At 45.1% G+C, this 21,334-nt stretch overlaps 2 protein-coding genes across 3 annotated transcripts in view; both read left to right on the top strand.

The window, feature by feature from the left end:
• LOC119382425 (uncharacterized) overlaps positions 1-21,334 on the top strand; it is a 161,226-nt gene that overhangs the window by 89,055 nt on the left and 50,837 nt on the right. The gene's annotated exons all lie outside the window — the stretch shown is intronic.
• On the top strand, positions 18,454-21,171 carry LOC125757096 (uncharacterized). Of its 2 annotated transcripts, XM_049412200.1 has the most exons (3): positions 18,454-18,566; positions 19,667-19,758; positions 20,537-21,171. In XM_049412200.1, exons 2-3 carry the CDS (start codon positions 19,754-19,756, stop codon positions 21,066-21,068), a joined length of 537 nt encoding a protein of 178 aa, XP_049268157.1. In that variant the 5' UTR covers positions 18,454-18,566; positions 19,667-19,753; the 3' UTR covers positions 21,069-21,171. The 2 variants fall into 2 exon arrangements, with proteins under 2 accessions (XP_049268157.1, XP_049268158.1); XM_049412201.1 differs by lacking the exon at positions 18,454-18,566 and having other exon boundaries at positions 19,179-19,758.

The raw sequence follows: 21,334 nt of genomic DNA, 5'->3' as shown, positions 1-21,334 counted from the left end.
TTGGGCTTTCAGAGGAAGAAGACTACTGCTTGAAAAGCAGTAGATATTAAGGGGAAAAGCAGATTTCGCTAGGCTTTATCTGGCTGAAGACTGGTATTTTTCAGTCGTTGCTACTAGCGACAAACTACTAATCAGAATTCCTGTGCGCATAAACACCATCGTTCTCTTAAGGGAACCTCCTGGAAAGAAAGGCTTAAGATTTCCTTTGGAACGCCTGCACATCTTCGTGGCAACAGAAGGAGCTCCACTCACAACTGAAGAAATTTTCATTAGCTGGGTGAACGAAAGAAGGGGGAATTAAAGGGTTCGCTTTTCTGTGATGTGTCTTGTGACCCGTTGTTGAGCAAGTCAAATGCATTTTGTATTCTACATCAGGAGTGATACAGAATGAAGAAGTGATTTTGAGAGATTGTAGGAATAGTTACTATATTTTGTTGCATTAACAATCGTCGTTGTCAGCGCAAAAACGCCAAAGTTCGCTCTTCTGAATTTCTTTGTGCTGATCAAAGTGGACGATTGGGCCAGTAGGTGATTCATGATCGACTTTGTGCTTTCTGTAGTGCAAAGTTGAAAGAGACTGCGCCTACAGAACATGAGAGGAGAGCTTCAGGAGAACTTCCAGCCCATTAGAGTAACCTATTGGTGTATCTGCGCCAACAGGATTCAAGACAATCACCTCCACATATGAGTCAGTCGACCGTGAGAGAAAAAGAAAAAAAAGAAAGAAAAAGAAGAAATGCAATTAGGATAGATAAGTGCCTTTTTTTAGCGGGATAGACGGCAGATCTAGAGATTATTACACAACCCGTCAGTCGTACATGTTCTACTATACGTTCATTCCTAACAAAAAAACTAACCAAGTTCACATTTTCCGGTGTACAAGATCATCTTTCAACGACTGTATCATTTTTGCACACCCGCTTAGACGGCGCCAAGCTTGCGGTGGCAGCCACATTTCAATAAGAACTCAATGAAAACAAGTAAAAACTATCTTTAACTTCCTTTTTTTTACTCTCATTCCTAGCGTTCTCAAACTTATACAGTTCTAATTTGAGGTAACGCAAGGAGCAAACGAGCATCACCCAAGTGGTACACCAAAGGAAATTCGGTTTATTATGCAACCACAGTATCCTGTTCGTACCCAAACATAATGGTTTCCGCTAGCTGAAAAAAGAAACTCGGAAAGCAGCATGCCGCTCCAATATCCCACCGGTACGGCAGCGCAAGAAACTAAACAAACAAATAAAAACACGATGCTCTTCATGCATCGTGGGCGCGTCTATAACGGCCAGACATTTGGCACGGTACGTCTAGAAAAACTGCCGATTCATTGCCAGTCGTTGCCGTCGAGATAACGCCGACAAACAGCGCTCTCTTTTCTGCGCACCGAGGTGAAGCGACAGTCTCGGGGCGTGTGTACTGTTTCTTTTGATTCTCTTTTATTTAGTGCGCGTCACTGCATACGTCATGGCGGGACTTTTGAATTCTTTAAGGTCGATACGCCACGTGGTGTCGTTCACGCGAACTAGGCCGCTGGTGTCCAGAAAAGCTGCATATGAGTGCTCCTTTAACAAACTTAGTTGTTATTTTGGAATCATAAAATGCAATATAAATTTGAAGCCGCGCAGTTCCACCACATGTAACGGCTTCCTTTCCGCTACAGCTGAACAGTTTGACTTTATGATCATGTCAGCGAAGCACTCTGGTGAGAACACAAGCATGTCAACTTTCTTGCCCTTCGGCCTGCTCCTCCGGCTCTACTGTGTACCACGCGAGCGGGGAACCAAGTTTATGCTGCAATGAGTTCACGCCGTTGATTATCGATCGTACTTACTATCGATAGCGCTATCGATAGTATTTTTTACCATCGATAGTTCGATAGTGACTCCGCTATCGATAGTATCGATAGTACCATCGATAGTTCTGCATCACTACCTTGGAGTTGACGACAAGCCGGATCATGCCTCGCAACAAAACAGCATGCAAGTGGACGATACAGGACCCGGTGGTAAGTTTGTGAATGATCCAGGGCCTGTAAAGCGGATGATCCAAGACGTGGCAGTAAACCAGCCATCGGAGTCCGATGGCTGGATTTACGCAACTGCATGTGCGACAGTGAGTATTTGCCGTTCTTCGATGAACATTCCTGTCGCCAACTTGGGTCACTGGGTGTCTGCTACAGGATATGTACAGCTCTTGTATTAAAAGAAAGCTTTTAGATTTATACGAATCTAAGCAGAATCCAATCCGCGTCATATATATTAAGACTATCTTGCCTGAATTCGCACACGCACCCCGCGTAGTGTTCGCGGCGGCGATCCTGTATGGCTTAGCGTATTGACAGAAGCGCTTTCACCCTGCGTAAGTGACACTCCTTGGCGGTGGTTATTTCGCTACATGGTTTTAGTCTCAGTCGCACTAACGTTCGCATTCATAGTGCAGTTGGTTCTGTGGATTTATTTTTTTGGCAATGATAAATTGCTCTTGCTCCTTGGTCATTTGCGTTCAGAGGTTTCTGACCAAGCTGTTTCAAAGCAGGGTCACTTTTCGTGTAGAACTGGGCATAACTGTTCAACGCTTGATGATATTAGCATAAATAGCATGCACATAGAGCGGTAGCAAAATAATAGAACTATTATTGTCGAAACTGCTGCGTTTCAGGATCTTGTAGTAGGCGACCTCCAACAAGCAAATTCGACATTGGACTACAAGACTGCACCAATGTTGACGACGTGACAAGACACCAGCTGCTGACCACTCCCTGGCGCCCTTCTCCTGATTATCCCTTCAAAGCTCAACGGGACTCGAGGAAAACCCGAAAGTTCCAGCTGACGTGGCTTGACCGCTATCGGTGGCTTAGCTTTTCTGCTTTTAAAGAGGGAGCATATTGCCGTGTTTGCGCACTTTTCTGCGGAATGGGTGTTGGTAAAGGGCAACATGTTCAAACTGGAGCTCTTGTGACAAGGCCGTTCGCGGACTGGAAGCACGCGCTGGAAATGTTCAACGCCCACGAAAACACAAAGTATCATCGCGACTGTCAAGTGGCTGCTGATGATTTTTTGAAGACATTTTCAGGCAGCGTTGCTTCTGTCATTGATTGGTTAGACCAAGGAAGGCAAATACAAATCAATGAAAATAGGAGAAGGTTAGTGCCCATTGTCGAAACCGTTTTGTTTTGCGGGCGCCAAGGTTTGCCGCTTCGTAGCCATAAGGATGGTGGACCGTTGGACCTAAGCGCCGCTCCCGATGTGAATGAAGGAAATTTCAGAGCGCTTTTGCGTATGCGAGTCGACTGCGGTGACATAGCACTTAAGAACCACCTTGTTACATGTCCCGGTAACGCCTCTTATATAAGCCCACCCATTCAGAATACAATTGTTCAAATTTCTGCAGACCTTATTAGGGAGCGCCTAGCCTCACTGTCAACGCTTCAGGCTGTTTCGCTATATTAGCGGATGAAACAACTGATATTTCTGGCATTGAACAGTTGACTATTTGTGCTAGGTATCTAAATAAGGAACGAAAGTGCATTGATGAGCTTTTCCTGGGCTTCGTTGCCGTGCAAAATCAAACCGGTAGGGGCCTCGCTGAAGAAATTATAAAGTTTCTCATTGAAATCGGTATCAACATGGAAAACCTCTGTGGACAAGGATACGATGGTGCCAGTTCAATGGCTGGGCGAATGAATGGAGTACAAGCTGCCGTGCGCGAAAAATACCCATCCGCCCTATACATGCACTGCGCCAGCCACGCGCTCAACCTGGTGCTTTGCGCTGCGTGCTCTGTCGGGGACATACGGAACTGCTTTGGAACAGTGAAAGAAACAGCAAAATTTTTTAGACAATCAGCTATGCGCTCTGCTGCTCTGCGAGACACGATCGGCTCGATGTACCCGCAGTCGCAAAGGAAGCGGCTTCTCAATTTGTGCGAAACGCGCTGGGTAGAGAGGCACGACGCTCTTCTTTCTTTTGTAGATTTGTTTGAAGCGGTGATCGCTACACTGGAAGACATCAAAATGAAAGGAAATTTGGAAAGGTCAACACAAGCAAACAACTTGTTACATGCCTTGCTGTCACCGTCGTTTCTCATTAGTCTACACGTCGCTGAACACGTACTAGCAATGACAATGCCACTGTCCAGAAAGTTGCAGGCAAAGGACGTTGATATTAGCGCGGCAATTGATGACATCGACGTAGTGCAGGAAGCGATACGACAAAGCCGTGAACAAGCAGATGATTGCTTTGGGAAAATTTTTTCCAAAGTGGATGATTTGGCCTCCAAATTTGATGTAGTAATGTCCAATCGACGAAATGGCTCTCGCCAACTACACAAAGAAAACTTCACAGCCGAGAGCCCCGAAGATTATTACCGAAGAAACGTGTTTATACCTTTCATTGATTTTATACTGGTACAGCTGGATGAACGCTTTGTGCGCCACAAGACAGTGATTGAATGCTTTAAGGTTATTATTCCTTCTTTGATTCCAAAAGCGCGAGACATTAGAGAGGATAGCGCGGCAAAGCTCGTCCAGGCGTTTAGTCATGATGTGGATGAAAGGGCAGTAATGGGAGAACTAAGACTCTGGTGGTCCAAATGGGAGAAAACCGAGCCAGACATGCGCCCTAGCACAGGATCCGACGCCCTTCCGCACTGCGACGAACAATTTTATCCCAATCTTTACAGGCTCATTCAGATATTGGTAACACTACCAGTCACCACCGCCTCAGCAGAGAGGCTTTTCGAGCCTGAGATTATTGAAAAACTACCTACGCTCTACAATGTCAGAAGAACGTTTGACAGGGCTCGCACTTTTGTATTCGCACAGAGACATCAGTATCAGCACTTCCGACGTAATCGACCGTTTTGGTCAAACTCGTCGCCGTTTCAATTTTATCATTTAGCTTCTTGAAGTTTATTGTAATTTTACCACATGTAAGCCTCATACGGACGTGCATGTGGTCTGGACTTCAGCGCTATATTTTGTCATCTATTCTCTATACTACAGTACAAAATGTAGCAACATGACAGAGTATGTCATTGTACTTTGTTCAGTCAACTACCAAGCCTATGTTTGTTTGCCTACCGATATCGCCTATCGCTAACTACTGTAGTTTAATAAAATCTGCTGTATGAAAAGAACTGCTTTCTGCCCATTTTGAACTACTATCTTGATCCCTTAGCGCCTCTTGGTTCGAATTAGCGTTTTGTATTTGCCTCAGCGCAATCATGCAAATACTATGTCTGTTCGACTAAACAGCTAGAAATAGAACGAAATTTGAGAAACGTGCAACAAGGTCAGCACTCAACAGCGGTGCAATAAGGTGCTCCGCTGAGTGTACCTTAATGACGTTACGAGCACAGGAAACTAATGAAAAGGCGACTACTTGCGGAAGAAGACACACGTTCCCGTGCTTCGCTACCATATACTATATGAGTGTGCCGCAAGTACTTCATAGCTGGATAGAAAACAACGCGCAAGAAGCCTTGCCTGCCTAAGCCCCCCCCCCCCCGACATTATCGCCCCCCCCCCCGAAAAAAATTTCTGGCTACGCCCCTGCTCTGGATGTGAGCATAGGTCGGCAAAAAAAATTGTAGCTCACTAGGACTCACTCAAGAAATGTATTTTGCTCTGAGGGCTCACTCGGACTCAGACTCACCAAAATTTTCCTCAGCCCGACTCACTCAGACTAACTAAACTTATGCTCAACCGGACTCACTCATACTCAAACTCACAAACATATCACTCAGCCGGATTCACTCAGACTCAGACTCACGGCTTCACCTGAGTCTGAGTGAGCCTGAGTGAGCCGATTCATGAGTCCGTTGGCGTAAAATTAGCGTTTTAGATCGTGGTGTCAATCCTCTTTAACGCCAATACTTACATAATCGGTGATCTACGGTACGCCTTTTGACCTTGTGCCATCAAATACGAGTTATCATCATATATCATGTATAATCATTATCATATATCAATCAAGTAAGGACATTTTTATGAAATACACGACTCACACAAGATATTTTTATCAAGAACTTCCCATGAAAGAGTTTGCGGGGGGAGGTCATGCCACCTCTTCCTCTAACTCGCGCCTCTGATGCATGAATGTTAGTGTGCTGAGATATGTGTGAATAGACGAGTATAAACGTAAGCCGATATAAGGTTGATAGTAATGCTGAAGTGAGTAGATAGGACCATAAGTCGGCAGCAAAAGCTGGAGCTCATCGGACTCACTTAAGAAATATATTTTGAGCTTAGGCTCACTCGGACTCAGACTCACCAATATTTTACTCAACTGGACTCATTCGGACTCAGACTCACTAATATTGTCTTCAACCGTGCTCACCCCGACTCAAACTTGCCAAAATATTACTCAGCCGGACTCACTCAGACTCAGACTCACGGCCCGATCTGAGTCTGAGTGAGTCTGAACGAGTCGACTCATGAGTGAGTTTGCCGACCTATGGATGTGAGTACTGACTGCCGTAGAATAGTAGATCGACAGTATGTAACAAAATTAAATGCAAAAATATTATTCCAGAAATGTCCAAGTGCCACGGGTGACACCTATGGGTCAATTCACGCATAGGTGTAAATTTTAAGAACACCCATGGGTGTTGTATAACGAAAATACTCCCATTGTACACCCAAAAATAAAAAAGGTGTGCGAAGAAGACGTTACGCACTTTCGGATAATATTGACAGAAAAATGGGGTGTACGATAGGTGTTTTATCTCAAAAAACACCCATACGGGTGTGAAACGGTTTACAGTGTAGTCTCTATCCAGACTCCTTGAGCGGCGCTTCAACCACCATGGGAATGATGGGAAGTACAGACCAACGTTGGTACAGACTTCGGTTCTGCTGCGAATGGATTAGGTTCTTCAGATTCGCGACGCCTGTTTGCCGAATGTAAGACAAAGTGATATGAAGTTATTACCAATTAAAACTTGCTTGATTCTCTTGTACGTAAAACTCATTGCAAAAAATTCGCAGTGGCTTAGCTCGGCTATGCCAGGAGATACGTAGCGTTAGCAAAGGTTCAGCTGATTATTCTTAGCTTTCCAGATTGTCTAGGATTATTAGCCTTCTTCTGTTCATTCTTCGTACGCTGAACCGCTAATTGCCAGGCCACTACTTCGGGATCCGATGAGATAAGCTTCTCGGCTCTTCTGCGCCGTCGAGCAGCATTTGCGCTCTCCTTCTCCATGGTGTTACCCACCGGCAAACGCCAGTCAGAGGCGCTATCAAGCGGCCCCAGCGCAGTGTCAGACGGCGACTGCACAGCGAAGGCGAATAGCTGTGTCGTATTTTGGGCGCCGAGCACTACACGTGTGCCACGAAAGCGTTTCGTATCTGTTCAACGTTCTACTCGAAGAGCTTATCTGTTATTGGCATAATGACACGCCCCTTCTAAATTCTATATATGTACTCGTGTGCAATAAAGCCGGTTCTGTTTTCCCCCATTGCCCAGCGCAGCATGTTTGGGTTTCTGGACACAACGATACATGGTGTCAGAAGTGGTTGATCTTCGACGTCCAGCGCTGCGAGGAATACGCAATGGATTCGTTAAGGCTACCTGGTCCGTTAAACACGACGGGAGAAGCAAGCAAGAATTGGCAGACATTTAAGCAGAGATTCGAGCTTTTCCTGGCGGCATCGGAACCAAATGACAAGCAGCGATCAGTGTCGTCGAAGACAGCGCTCCTTCTCAGTGTCGCAGGGGAAGACGCCGTCGAGATATTTAACACACTGAACTTCACGGAAGGCGAAGACAACGCCGACTACGCGACGGTCATTAAGAAATTCGACGAATATTTCACGTTGCAGACCAACGAAGTACATGAACGCTACGTATTTCGGAAGAGAGTGCAAAGCCAAGGTGAGCCATTCGAACACATTTTGCGGGATCTGAAGAAACAGGCACGAGCATGCAATTTCGTCACGCTTCTGGATTCTATGGTCCGAGACCAGATTGTGTACGGAACCAACGACGACAGGGTCAGAGAAAAGCTGCACAGGGACCGCGAATTGACACTGCAGAAGGCTGAGCACGTCTGCAAGGCAGCCAAAACAGCAGCGCTGTTTCGGTTGGGAACCTGGGAACAAGGTCAAAAGCAAGTGGACGCCGTTCGTAACGCAGGCGCGATCCCGAAAACGGCGCAAGGGAAGATGTACAAGTGCTCCAAATGCGGCCGCACACATCAGCCTGGAAACTGTCCTGCGTTCGGACGAACTTGCAGAAAATGCCAAAAGAGGAACCATTTTGCAATTTGCTGCAGATCCTCTGCGCTGGTTGGCGAAATTCAAGATCACGAAGATGACTTCAGCGTTTTAGAGGTATCGGCAAGAGGAGTAATAAGCCAACGTGATTGGACGGTTCGAATGACCGTAAACAACGTTTCGGTCGAACTTAAATACAGGGTCTCAGGCCAACTTGCTGCCCGTTGGTATATACAATAAGATGCACCCAAGCCCTGCAATAAAGCAGAGTAACGTGGTGCTACATTCGTACGGTGGAGACACAATAAAGCATCTTGGAGTCGCATACCCAGGAATTCGGGACATCGCTTTTAGTTCACCTTTTTTCACACCACGTGGCGTACGGACCTTCAACGTTCAAAATTCGCGCGATGACGCTTGCCGTAGTCGCGCGAATCGAGAAAACCACAATACATAAAAAAAAGCGCCACGACGATATCCGCTACAAGCAGCGAGCGCGAACCTAAATCGACGACCGATAACCGCAGCGCATTGCAACGAGCGGCCGGTTGGGCTGCTCGACCGTGAATCAGCAGTTCTGTTGCAATGAAAGGAGGCTTACATGTCGCTTGGCTGCGCTTGATAACGACGAACTCTCGAAAGAGCGTGCTGCCCTTCTTCGCATCCCCTGCCCCTTCAATATATTTCGTCCGATTATATTGTTGTTGGCTCCCATGGCTTTCTTAAAAGTTCTAAAGCAAGAACGTCCTTTAGCGCTTCTGTTTTTGTAGTGTGAAAAAAGCTAACTTCCAGAAAATAATACAAGCTTGTGAGGCGGTGATGACGATCGCGGGTTTCAAGATGTGTAGACAGACGCTTGCCGTCCCTAATTTCAGTTGGCCTCAATTTATGAATTCAATATTTTGCGCTTGTACAAGACGTCTTGCCGTGTTATATTCGCTGCCAACAGACATTTTTTTTAAAGCTCAATTACCAGCAGAGGTAAAGCAACAATGCCTTTGCAAGCACAATATTGTTCAATGATCTTCTTAAAAAGAATCTTAAAAAGAATAATAAAGTCACCTTAGTTTCAACAGCGCCCCTAACAAGCTCTCACGGCTATGCGCCCGTGTGTCTGAGAAAAACAATAAGGCCGCCTGTGACATACAGCATGTAAAACCGTATTGCCCGTGCGTAGTTGGGGTGGTTTACGAAATACCCCTCAGCTGTGGTAGGACATACATCGGCCACACTGGTCGATGTTTAAATATCCGATTAATGGAACATGAAGCCTCCCTTAACAATGTATCTGGTTTACACTTGCCTTCGCACTGCAAGTCCTGCGCATGCGCGCCCCGGTTTTTCGAAACCTGGGTGCTTGGGAAAATTCGAAACCAGGTGGCCAGAGAATTGTTGGAGGCTTTTTGCATAAATAAGAAGGGTGCCCAATGTGTTAGTGTGCCTTCCTTGAATTTATATCGCAACGAATTGCACATTTTAGACAAGTCTTGATAACTCAAAGTAGGTTGTCATTCTGTTACCGTGATTGTCAATGTGACTCGCCCATGCGCGTGAAGCTACCTGGAATGCAATGTTCTTTCCAATAAAACAGTTGTTAGTTTGGCACCACTCCTGTCATTTCTTGTCCTCGTTCCTTTGTGCCTCCAAATTTTTGTCAGACCATGCACCAACTAGCCCAAGAACGCGTTTTAGTCGATAACTAAAGACGACGGAAAGCACCTAATTCATTATGCTCATGACATGCTACCCAGGCCGCGTTTTTCTCTCCGTTAAGTGCTGGTGCAAGAGGGCTGAAACAGATTAGACTGATATAAAATATCGTGAAACCCGCCTTTTTGTTTGACTGCCTATGTTGATCTGCAACCCTTCAGGGTGGTCTAGTGAATAAGGTGCTCGACTGCTGACCCGCAGGTCGCGGGATCGAATACCGGCCGCGGCGGCCATATTTTCGATGGAGACGAAAACGCTAGAGGCCCGTGTACTTAGATTTAGGTGTATGTTAAAGAACCCCAGGTGGTCGAAATTTCCGGAGCCCTCCCCTATGGCGTCTCTCATAATCATATCGGGGTTTTGGGACGCTAAACCCCAACAATTATTATTATTATATTATGCTTGTCTGTAGAATTGCAGGAGGTCGCGGCTTGAAACCCAGTTCTTGCGGCCAGTTTTATTCTGGACAAAATAGCTTGTTTCTATTTTTACATGGTAAAGTTCGTTAAAAAGTCTCTCGTCAGGACCCATTTAATATTTTCATTACGAGTTGACATCTTTTGCTTATGTGAGCAAGTGACGTGGAAGGTTCTCGAAAAGCCATTTTATGTTTATTCTCTGTGTCGTGCCTTTGTTTACCGATAGACAACGTAGCACCTCACGAGGCGATGTTTCTCAAATAGTGGATTACACTGAAAGTTGTTAAAGGCAAGCTGAGCAACCTTCCACGAATACCTTTCTTTTTTTTTTTTAGTCAATTAGTTCAATGTTGAGCGTGAAAAAGCGCGCCGAGAGGGGACAGAAAACGAAAAGAAGCACACATACACATCGCTAGTGTGTGTGCAACTCTTACAATAGCGGGGTGTACCCCCTATTGTAACAGTTGCAAGGCATTGAACTGCCCTGTTACCGTGCTGTCAGAAGGTAAACATTGCTGTCAACGCAGGCCTTGTCGGCCTCGGTGGAGCAGTAAATATGGTGCTCGGCAGGGGCGTAGCCAGAAATTTTTTTCGGGGGGGATTCAACCATACTTTATGTATGTTCGTGCGTGCGTTTGTATGTGTGCGTGCCTACATACGCAAGCAAAACTGAAAAATTTCGGGGGGGGGGGTTTGAACCCCCCCAACCTCCCCCTTGGCTACGCCCCTGGTGCTCGGCTGCTAACCGGAAGGTCGCGAGTTCGATCCTGGCCGCGGCGGTCGCATTTCGATGAATGCGAAATGCTAGGGGCCCGTGTACTGTGCGATGTTAGTGCACGTTAAAGAACACCGGATGGTCAAGTATTCCGGAGCACTCCACTACGGCGTCTCTCATAATCATATCGTGGTTTTGGGACGTTAAATCCCGGATATCATTAACTCAGGCCTTACCTATACCACGGCGATGGTCTGCAAGTCTGCAAGCGGAGTTCTTTCCCTGCATTTCGTTACGTACCATAGGCAATGTACATACTCTGTTTTTCTTACGTGATGAGCCCCACTTTTTTTCTGTGTTGGTTCGTGGCGCTTCTAGAGTGGCTGCATTGAGCTTCTCGCAATGGGAGCTTAACTGAAGCCACGTGCTGCAGTCAATGACGCTGAAATCAGTGTGCTGCAGTGCGCGACTCACATCTCGCAGAAAGTGTGACCCCCCTCTTAAAGGCATGGCCTACTTTTTGATTATTTTCATACTTAGTAGACACGATAGTCGCCTGCTAAGTGACGGACCGAATTTGTCAGAAATCATACATGATGAAATTCTTCGGTTTCCTCGCATCACTCATTGCCATCGTCTCAATCGTACAGTAATGCCAATAAACACTAGAGGGTGCTAAGTAATATTATTAATTAAGAGGGCAGTGTTGTATGGCTTGTGATTTTCAAAGCTCCTAGTGACCCGGTGAAGTTGGAAGTGCGAGCTCGTGCCATACCAAGGAAAGATCGAAAGCGCATGCCTCGTGACTACGTTTGCGAGAAGTACTTCTCGTAGACTAAGGTCTATCATTCGTATAAAAAAAACGCACTGGGCCCCTAATGCATTAGACTAAGACGACACGAAGGTGAAAGTTTTCTTCTTGTCGTCATTCGATGTGTCTGTTCTGCCCCACCCTCGTGCAAAAGCTTTCTGCACCTAACGTGGTTTTGAACTGCCTCCGTGATTGGCCAACCGATCACAGAGGCAGTGCAATGCGACAATGTCATGTGATGAAGTCACGTTATGTGACGTCATCATGCCGTCATAATTACGTGACTTTGGGAATGTGTGACGTCATAATAACGTCCCATCGTGATGTCATCACGTGATGATTTTTTGTTGACGCCGCCAACGCCGTGGAAGCAATTGGCTGATAAAGTGTGGCTCTGCTGAGTAGCGAAATCGCGTGTTCTATTCCCTGCCACGGCGGTCGTATTCCGGCGGGGACGAAATGCAAGAACACATGCTTACTTAGGTCTGTTAGATGCACGTTCTAGACCCCCGGGTGCTGAAACCTATCACAGAATCTCCCACTGCGGCTTGGCGATAATGACAATGGGGTTATGGCACGTAAAGACCCTTAAATTATTATTGTTTACGTAGGCCGCTTGGGAGCACCAAAAATAATGCATGAAAAACAACCTCGTACACACGTGTCATCATTAATGCGGGAGTGTCACGCACAGAGTTCTGCCTAAATTAATATTCTGCATGTTCCATCACAAGCATCTGCTTATCAATAATTCGGAAGTATCCATGTGAATGCGCACATGGATACTTCGGAATTACGCATGCTCTTGCCGCAGGATAAAAAAAATCGAGATATAAAGGGAGAAGGCTATGATATTCCTCTAGTCTTGCTTGCTTTATTCGCTGGGCCATCTTCTGGGGATGCTGTCGCATCCGAAAAGCTACAGCGCAGTGTGTCCGTATTTTGGCGGTGTACAAGTAAAGAAATGGCTCCTCCTGGTCTCTGTATATATATTTTTTTGCAGTGAGATTGCAAGTTGTGATATCCACAACCCGACTAGACGCTTAATACGAGTGCGGTTTAAACCGATGCACCGTGGAGAAAACAATAAAACAGGTTGAATATAAATGCTTCAAGCTTTCATTTGTGGTAATTCAAGTTACATAAACCAACACTCTACCAGTTTCAAGCCTTAGTAATACTACTACTACTACTACTACTACTACTACTAATAATAATAATAATAATAATAATAATAATAATAATAATAATATTAATAATAATAATTGTTATTATTGTTATTAGTAGTAGTAGTACTAGTGGCGTTTAATGTCCCAAAACCACGATATGATTATGTGGGACGCCGTATTGGAGTGCTGCAGAATCATTGACCACTTAGGGTTCTTTAACGTGCACCTAAATCTAAGATTTCTTCCAGTATTTTTATATACGGTTCGTCGACGCCCTGATTCCGTTGTGCCTGAATGACTGCTGCCATTTCGACCGAATCAAATACCTTCTCGTAATCTCTGACGGCTATATATAGGGGTTGGTTATATTCCGCGCATTTCACTATCACTTGATTGATCGTGTGAATGTGTTTATTGTCGAGTAGCCTGTACGGAATCTTGCTATATTTTTTAATCGCTTGTAGACAACGGACAGTAAGCAGATCGGCATGTGATATTTCAAGCCCTTGACGTCGTCTTCGTTATGAATTAAGGTGATTTTAAAATTATTCCAAGATTCTCGTACCTTCATCGTCAAGAGACACTTTCTATACATGGTGGCCAGTTTTTCTAAAACAATCTGTCCACCGTCTTGGAACAGATCTGATGTTACCTGATCCTAACCAGCGGCAATTGCGTCTTTGCGTTCCCTCTAAGGATTTCTTTACTTCCCATGCCGTTACTGGTGGGTTGTCCGATTCCTCTGGCCTACTAATATACTTCTTACGTTATCGTCCTCGTTGTCCTGGCTACTGTACAGATATTTGTAAAGCTCCTCAACTATTTTAACTTTCCTATCCATATTGACAGTGACTTTGCTTTCCTCATCCCTTAGTGCATACATCCGGTTTTTGCCTGTGCTCAGTTTCCTCTTGACTCCTTAGAGGCTTCGTCCGTTCTAGAGATGACCAATAAAAGGGTGGGACGAAGTCAGTCACGTGCGAGTCACGTTTGAGACCCCAGCCCTGCAGCAAAAATTAAATAAAACGATACAACGTGGCTTCCTGGATGAAGTCCAGGAGCGGTCTATACAATTCGCGCGTCCACTTGGAATCAACGTCCATCGGCACTGTCGACGAGCGCAGGGTGAGGTTGCGATATTTACAGAGGACTCGAGAGACTGATTAGACCGTGTGCGCGTCGCTCGCACCGCATATACATGTATATAACAAATGATGAGATTCTAGCGCCCTTTGTTGATACTAACTGCAGTTGTTGCATTTTAGAAACGCTGGTTGTACTTTCACGTGTTTGCTTGCAGGTGAATGCATGCCGTAGATATGTGTAGTCGTGCGCAAGATGAGTCTCTAACACTGAAATTATCTTTGAAATACGCCATAACGGCTAAACGCAGTGAGCAAGCGCAAAAGTGTTCATGACACCAAATGCTGAGGCGGAAAATTCTATGGCATTTCAATACGACACACCTTCCAAGTATTCATACACTAAAAATGAATTCGGTGTTCCGCTCACATTATTGACAAACGAACGTCGTGACGGCATCGGCACGCGATAACGCACATATCCATTAACTGCTACGTCCGATATACATACGCTCGGCAATACCTACACTGACTGTGTTATTCCTTTCACATTTCATGCGTAGATATATAGGCAGATGCGTTTGGATAAGTGTAGTCTTTTACGATGTAAGAATATTCACCAAGCCGCGACGTGTACGTTCCTTTCGTTTCGTGCTCCCACGGCACCAATGAGCCGCGGGCAACCGAACGGCCGGCTCGCTCGATGTACAAACTTTTCCCATAGTGCGCCACGCTCCCGCGGGGCTTTCTGGGATTGCTTGAAAAGGTTCATTAGCAAGAATCTCGCAATGCATTCACCCTCTCTCTTTAGACTATCAACTGATGCTTTGCAATCATATGCCTCAATTTATTTTTATCATATATCTGCACTTAATTAATAATTTCCTAAAACTATCAGTAGATTTTATTACTCCTTTAAATTGCAGAAGGGTGTCTTGAAGGGTCAGTTGGTACATGTTACTGCGTTTCAAACAGCGCAAAAACGGAGCGAAGGCTTAAGAACAAACAACAGAAGCACTGTTCCTTTGTTCGTTAGCCTTCCTGCCGTTTTCGCGCGATTTTGAGCCAGTAACATGTAGCAACTGGCCCTTGAAGACACCCTTCTGCAATTTGTTTCTCTTACATCAGGCTCTTTTGCACCCAGTGCTTTGCATAACTCATCAATGTGTGAGGCTTGTGTTGTTTTTTCCTTAGCCTTCGTCAAATTTTCGCGCCGTTTTCAACGCAGTACTCCTTTAAATCGTCATCTCACGTAGACGTTTCTTTTGACACTTGTCGGTGATAGATGGTATCTATATTAAACTAATAATTATAATTGATTACGAATTAATGATATTTATGACTGCTAATAATGAATGATATTCTACTACTTCCCACCATTGTACTGTAACTGCATAGATTGAGATCTATAGCTGCATAGATTAGATACTATCTATCTATTTTACTGATGTCCTGCACTGACAGTTTTCACTCCTAAATTTAACATATGTTGAATTCATTGTCACCATTCATTAGTAATGCACTGTGTACCAAGGTGCGAATGTAGATCAACATTAGTAAGATACTCTTACCGTGAATTCTGCTTAGCTGACCTAATTTTAAAAAATTGCGCAGCTTACACTGAGTCGCGCAAACCTGGGCTAGAGCAGAGCTGGTCGGCACTTGGCTGCAGGGGCGTAGCCAGAAATTTTTTTCGGGGGGGGGGGGGGGTTCAACCATACTTTATGTATGCTCGTTCGTGCGTTTGTATGTGTGCGTGTATATATACGCAAGCAAAATTGAAAAATTTCGGGGGGGGTTTGAACCCCCCCAACCCCCCCCTTGGCTACGCCCCTGCTTGGCTGGTCTTGGCTTGACTAGACACACGTGCATTCACACGCCGATGCACGAAGTGTTCACGGGGTCACATTGGTAATCACGAGTATAGACTAGGCGTTGATCGGGTTCGATTGGGTATCGCTCGGCAGTCACAACACCAAATAGGTTAATTAGCTTAATCAGATTAATTGGAATAATTAGCGTAATAGATCTAATTTGCACATTTGGAACTTGGCCTAGCTTAACTTGCATCCCTAGTCAAGCTAACATTAATTATATCTTAATTAGCTTAATTACGCTAATGAGCTTAATTAGTATAATCTACATACTCGAGGCTTCATCTCGACGAGCTTTCACCACAAGTCAGTCTAGACCTAATGAGTTAATTAACGTAATTAATACTAATTAGGCTCATTCATAATTAATATATCGGTATCGCTCGGCATCTCTTGCCGAGCTCGGCGTGACTACGCAGACTAGAATCTCAACTCGGCTTAATTAGGGCTAATTAGCCTTCTGGCTGTATTATGCTTGGCTAATTAGTTTTCATCGTGCTCAACTAAACTTAACTACAATTGGCTATGATTAACATGGCTTAACTAGGCACAGCTATGCTGAGTGCGCCGGCATAATGATGATTGTGTTTTGTCTACATCGCGAGTAGTACAAAGCGTGGGCATAACTCTGCTGTAAAAAATATTTATATTAATTACGCTGCAGAGCCCCTAAATGCCAATTAGCAAACATTCCAAATGTATTCAGCCTCTTCCTATATGCTTTCATTTGATGCATTACTATGTTGTCGACCTATTAATTTATTGACCGCACTTGGCAACTGCCTACAACGATCACTAATAAACTATAATCGTCATCTTTGGCATATCTTTTATTTGATACCTTTAATTGCTAGGTTCCATAGATTTTCCCCAAATTATCCCTGATTACTAATTATCGATAACTATCACTAAAGATAATTGCCTGTTACTATCTATCTCGGATGGCAATTTCATACATTGAATACCCTATATATATCATGTACATATCCTTCTATACTGAAAGATTTCTATTATAACCTTAAAATTGGTGAATTCATTACAAGTGATTACTTATATGGTCAGGGTGCAAATGTGCATAATGTTGCTGAGTAAATCTCACTCAGTGTGAATTTTGGGGGGTCATTGTCAACTCTGTTAATTTTCCATAGTAATTAAGCTAAAAGACCCCTAATCACTAATTAGCAACCTAAGATTCTTATATCTTTGATCCTCTTCGTCTCCACTTCCATGTGATACATTACAACGCAATCCTCCGATTAGTTGATTCTTATTTACCCCTTTTCTATTTACCTCAAAGTGTAAGTATTAATAATGACAGAGTAGAATTACCATATCTCTTATACCTTTGATTACTAATTAGCTATAACAGTATCTACTGCTAGTTACTTGCATGCGACAGCCATCTAATATTAATGGCGTGCATTGCAATACTATAACTAAATCTATATATAATATACATGTCCTTCTATACTAACCGCCTTCACCAATAAGTTTTAAGTAAATTGTTAAATTCATTAGTACCCTTGATTACTTACACCCAGTGGAGCAAAATTTGTATCCGTATCAATATATCTTGTCAATTCTTACCTACTTTTAATTACGAGGAGCTATTCTCATTTTTCACCATCTGCTATAATTAACCTAAGACTTCTCATTGCTAATTAACAACTTAAGACCTCCATAGTATTCATACCCTCCATATCTTTAGCAGCTTCAAGAAAAACAAGCTTATATAAAAACACTGACATTCTCACTTGTTTTAGGGCAACCGTAAACACTATGAAGCGTATGCACCCCTATAAGGTGGTTTCGCTGCAATGCACCTTAGACAAAAGTTCCCGTCGAACCTCAGAAACTTCGCCGACATCCGCCAAACTTCACAGGTACGAATATTGAATCATCGAGATTGGGTCCCTTCAGTGATTTAAGCATGTGAGGGCGCATTGTTTTTATATAAATTTTTAAGTTATCTCCTATGGAGTTTCACATAGCACATAAAAGTGGCTCTCGAACCCAGGAAGTTAATGGGAATAAAGCAAAACTTCTCGCACTGTGGCATAATGACTCCCATATTATATGGACGAAGTGATTTAAGCGTATATTGAAGCGTTACACTACAATAAATGTTTAAAGGTCGGTTCCCATTGAGTGACGCTGCCACTTAGCAGCCAACACAACAGATGGCGCTAGTTGTCGATGTCCCGAATTCCTGGACATGTCTGTACGGAAGCGACGCTCGGTGACCGAGCTATTCCCCTCGATTTTTTTGTAGTACGCAAAGGTCGCCAAGCAATCCTGGGCCAAGCAACCGAACGCCTTGGATTGCTCTCACGCGTTCACAGCGTATCAAAGGACGGCTGTGAAGAAATTGTTAAAGACTTTCGTCATCTTTTCACTGGAACTGGCTGCGTGAAAAAAGTATATCACATGGTGCTTCAAGACAACACTGTGCCAGTCATTCAACCAGTGCGACGTATACCGTTGGCCCTGACGGAACCACTACGGGACGAACTCGACAGTATGGAGCACGCCGGAATCATCACGAGGGTCACCGAGCCTACCGACTGGGTGAGTCCTCTTGTGATCGTTCGCAAAAAGAACGGAAAGATTCGTCTCTGTATACCCTAGGAAAATAAATGAGTGTATAAAGAGGGAGCACTACATGATGCCGCGATGAGAGGATATAGAAGCCGAGCTAGCTGGTGCAACTTTGTTCTCCCCCGCTTAGACACTAACTCTGGATTTCACCAAATCCCCTCGGATGACTCTACATCGCGGATTTGCACGTTCTCTACCCCATTTGGTCGTTATCGCTTTTTACGATTACCCTTCGGCATATCATCCGCCTCAGAAGTGTTCCAAAAAACGCTGAATGAAATTTTCGAAGGCCTTCCCGGCGTAAAAATATACGTGGACGATATTCTGGTATGGGGCTCGTCGGTAGAAGAGCACAATGAACGTCTCAAATCTGTGTTGCTTGCTGCACAACTCGCCGGATTGACCTTCAGTCCTGAGAAGTGCAGTATCGGCGTCCCGGAAATCGAGTTCCTTGGAGACTTAATCGATAAAGCAGGCATCAGGCCAAGCCCGACGCTGATTAATTGCATGCTGCACATGCCGACCCCAGAAGTCAAGCTCGCGGTGCAAAGGATGTTAGGTGTCTTCAATTATTTTCAGCAAGTTTCTCCCTTCACTAGCTCAAAGAACTGCTCTTTTGAGAAGCTTGATCAGACAAGATACCGTCTTCGAATGGACCGACAACCACGCGAAAGAGTGGAAAGAACTCTGCGACTACCTTAGCACACAGCCCGTGTTGGCGGTATTCGATCCGGCTAAAGCAACAAAAGTGTCGTGTGATGCATCCCGAGACGGAATCGGTGCCGCTTTCTTGCAGTGTCACAACGACACATGGAAGCCCGTGGCGTACGCGTCACGAGCGCTTACCGAAACACAACAGCGTTATTCTCAAATAGAAAAAGAGGCTATGGCAGTGGTGTTTGGCTGTGAAAGGTTTAATCACTTCGTCAACGGTCGCCAGTTTATTGCTGAAACAGACCACCGCCCTTTGATCGCAATCTCCCAGAAGGCGATTGGTGACATGCCTCCGAGGTTGCAAAGATTCTTTTTGAGATTGCTGCGTTATGACGTTCAATTAAAATTTGTTCCAGGTAAGCAGCTCCTCCTGGCTGACATGTTGTCACGTGCCACAACGAAGACAACAGCCTGCGACCTCGACAGCAACGATGTAGAAGTACATGCCGTGAGTACAGTCTCTTCACTTGTTAGTGAGGGCACATGGAGGCGGCTAGCCACGGAAACGGCGCGAGATGAACAGCTAAGGAACGTGCTGCGGGACCTAGAAGCTGGAAAGTGCTTGGAGGGGCCGTGGAAACGATTCGAGGGAGAGTTATAAAACGTGAAAGGAGTCCTCCTCAAAGACTGCAAAGTGGTTATTCCGGCTAGCATGAAAGGCGAGACACTGGAAAGAATTCATCAAGGGCACTTGGGAATCAACAAGAGCAAACCCAGGGCAAGACAACTAGTTTTTTGGCCGGGAATGAACTCTGACATAGAATCGTTCGTCCAGACATGTTCTGTCTGCAAAAAGTACGCATATAGCCAGCATCGAGAGCCTTTACTGATGCGCCCCGTGCCGGACCAACCGTGGTACCGCGTCGGCATTGACATTTTTGAATACGGCGGTAGGTCGTACCTGTGCATTTACGACGCCCTGACAAACTTCCCCGAAGTTGAACTCCTCAAAGATATCACGGCCAAAACAATAATTGACGTAACAAGCGCCATTTTTGCTAGGCACGGCATTCCGATGGAAGTTTGCTCTGACAATGGCCCTCAATTTTCATGTCATGAATTTGCGTTGTTCTCACAACTGTATGATTTCAAGCATGGAACGTCTAGTACAGGATACCCACGCTCTAATGGGTTGGCGGAAAAAGGTGTTCAGATATAGCTAAGCGCATCCTCAAAAAAACAAGTGAAGCGAAACAAGATTTCTGGTTGGGACTGCTTGCTTTCAGGACCACCCCGCTCGAGTGCGGCGCATCGCCCTCTGAGCTGCTGATGGGACGACGGCTCCGCACAACTATTCCTGACGTTCAAGGCAACATCAGGCACGAGGTGCTCCGGCGTCCTCAGACAGACCACTCTAGGAGACCATTGGCGCACCTGAGCCCGGGAGATACAGTCCGGATAAAGAAAGGAACATGGGCGACGAAAGCTAAAGTACTCAAGTCTGCTGGTCACCCCAGGTCGTATACAGTCGTCACAGAAAACTGCACGGTGCTCAGGCGCAACCGGCAGCACCTGCTACTCACGCGGGAGCCCTTTCTACGCAACAACCAGGAATACGACGACGACGACTTCGAGGTAAAGTCTAGCCAAAGCAACGCGCTGGCACATCGACGTGCAGAATGCATAGCTCCGTCTACGCCCGCACAGCCCATTGCCTCAACAAGTGTCTCGTCCACACAAGTCCCAAGAAGGTCGCTCAGACAACGTCGAGCGCCTCAACGTCTGGCCTACGACCAGAACTTCGTGCAAGTGCCTTGAACTAGCGTGCCTCGCAACTTTCATTCATGTTCTTTTCCCTTTCCTTGTTTTGTTTTCAAACAGAGGAAGATGTGTCGTATTTTGGGCGCCGAGCGCTACACGTGTGCCACGAAAGCGTTTCGTGTCTGTTCAACGTTCTACTCGAAGAGCTTATCTCTTAATGGCATAATGACGCGCCCCTTCTAAATCCTATATATGTACTCGTGTGCAATAAAGCCGGTTCTGTTTTCCCCCATTGCCCAGCGCTGCATGTTTGGTTTACTGGA

The sequence above is a fragment of the Rhipicephalus sanguineus genome, chromosome 2, assembly GCF_013339695.2.
Source record: "Rhipicephalus sanguineus isolate Rsan-2018 chromosome 2, BIME_Rsan_1.4, whole genome shotgun sequence".
Lineage (NCBI taxonomy): Eukaryota > Metazoa > Arthropoda > Arachnida > Ixodida > Ixodidae > Rhipicephalus > Rhipicephalus sanguineus.
The sequence above is the reverse complement of the archived record's forward strand: the minus strand, read 5'-3'. Positions and strand labels throughout refer to the sequence as shown.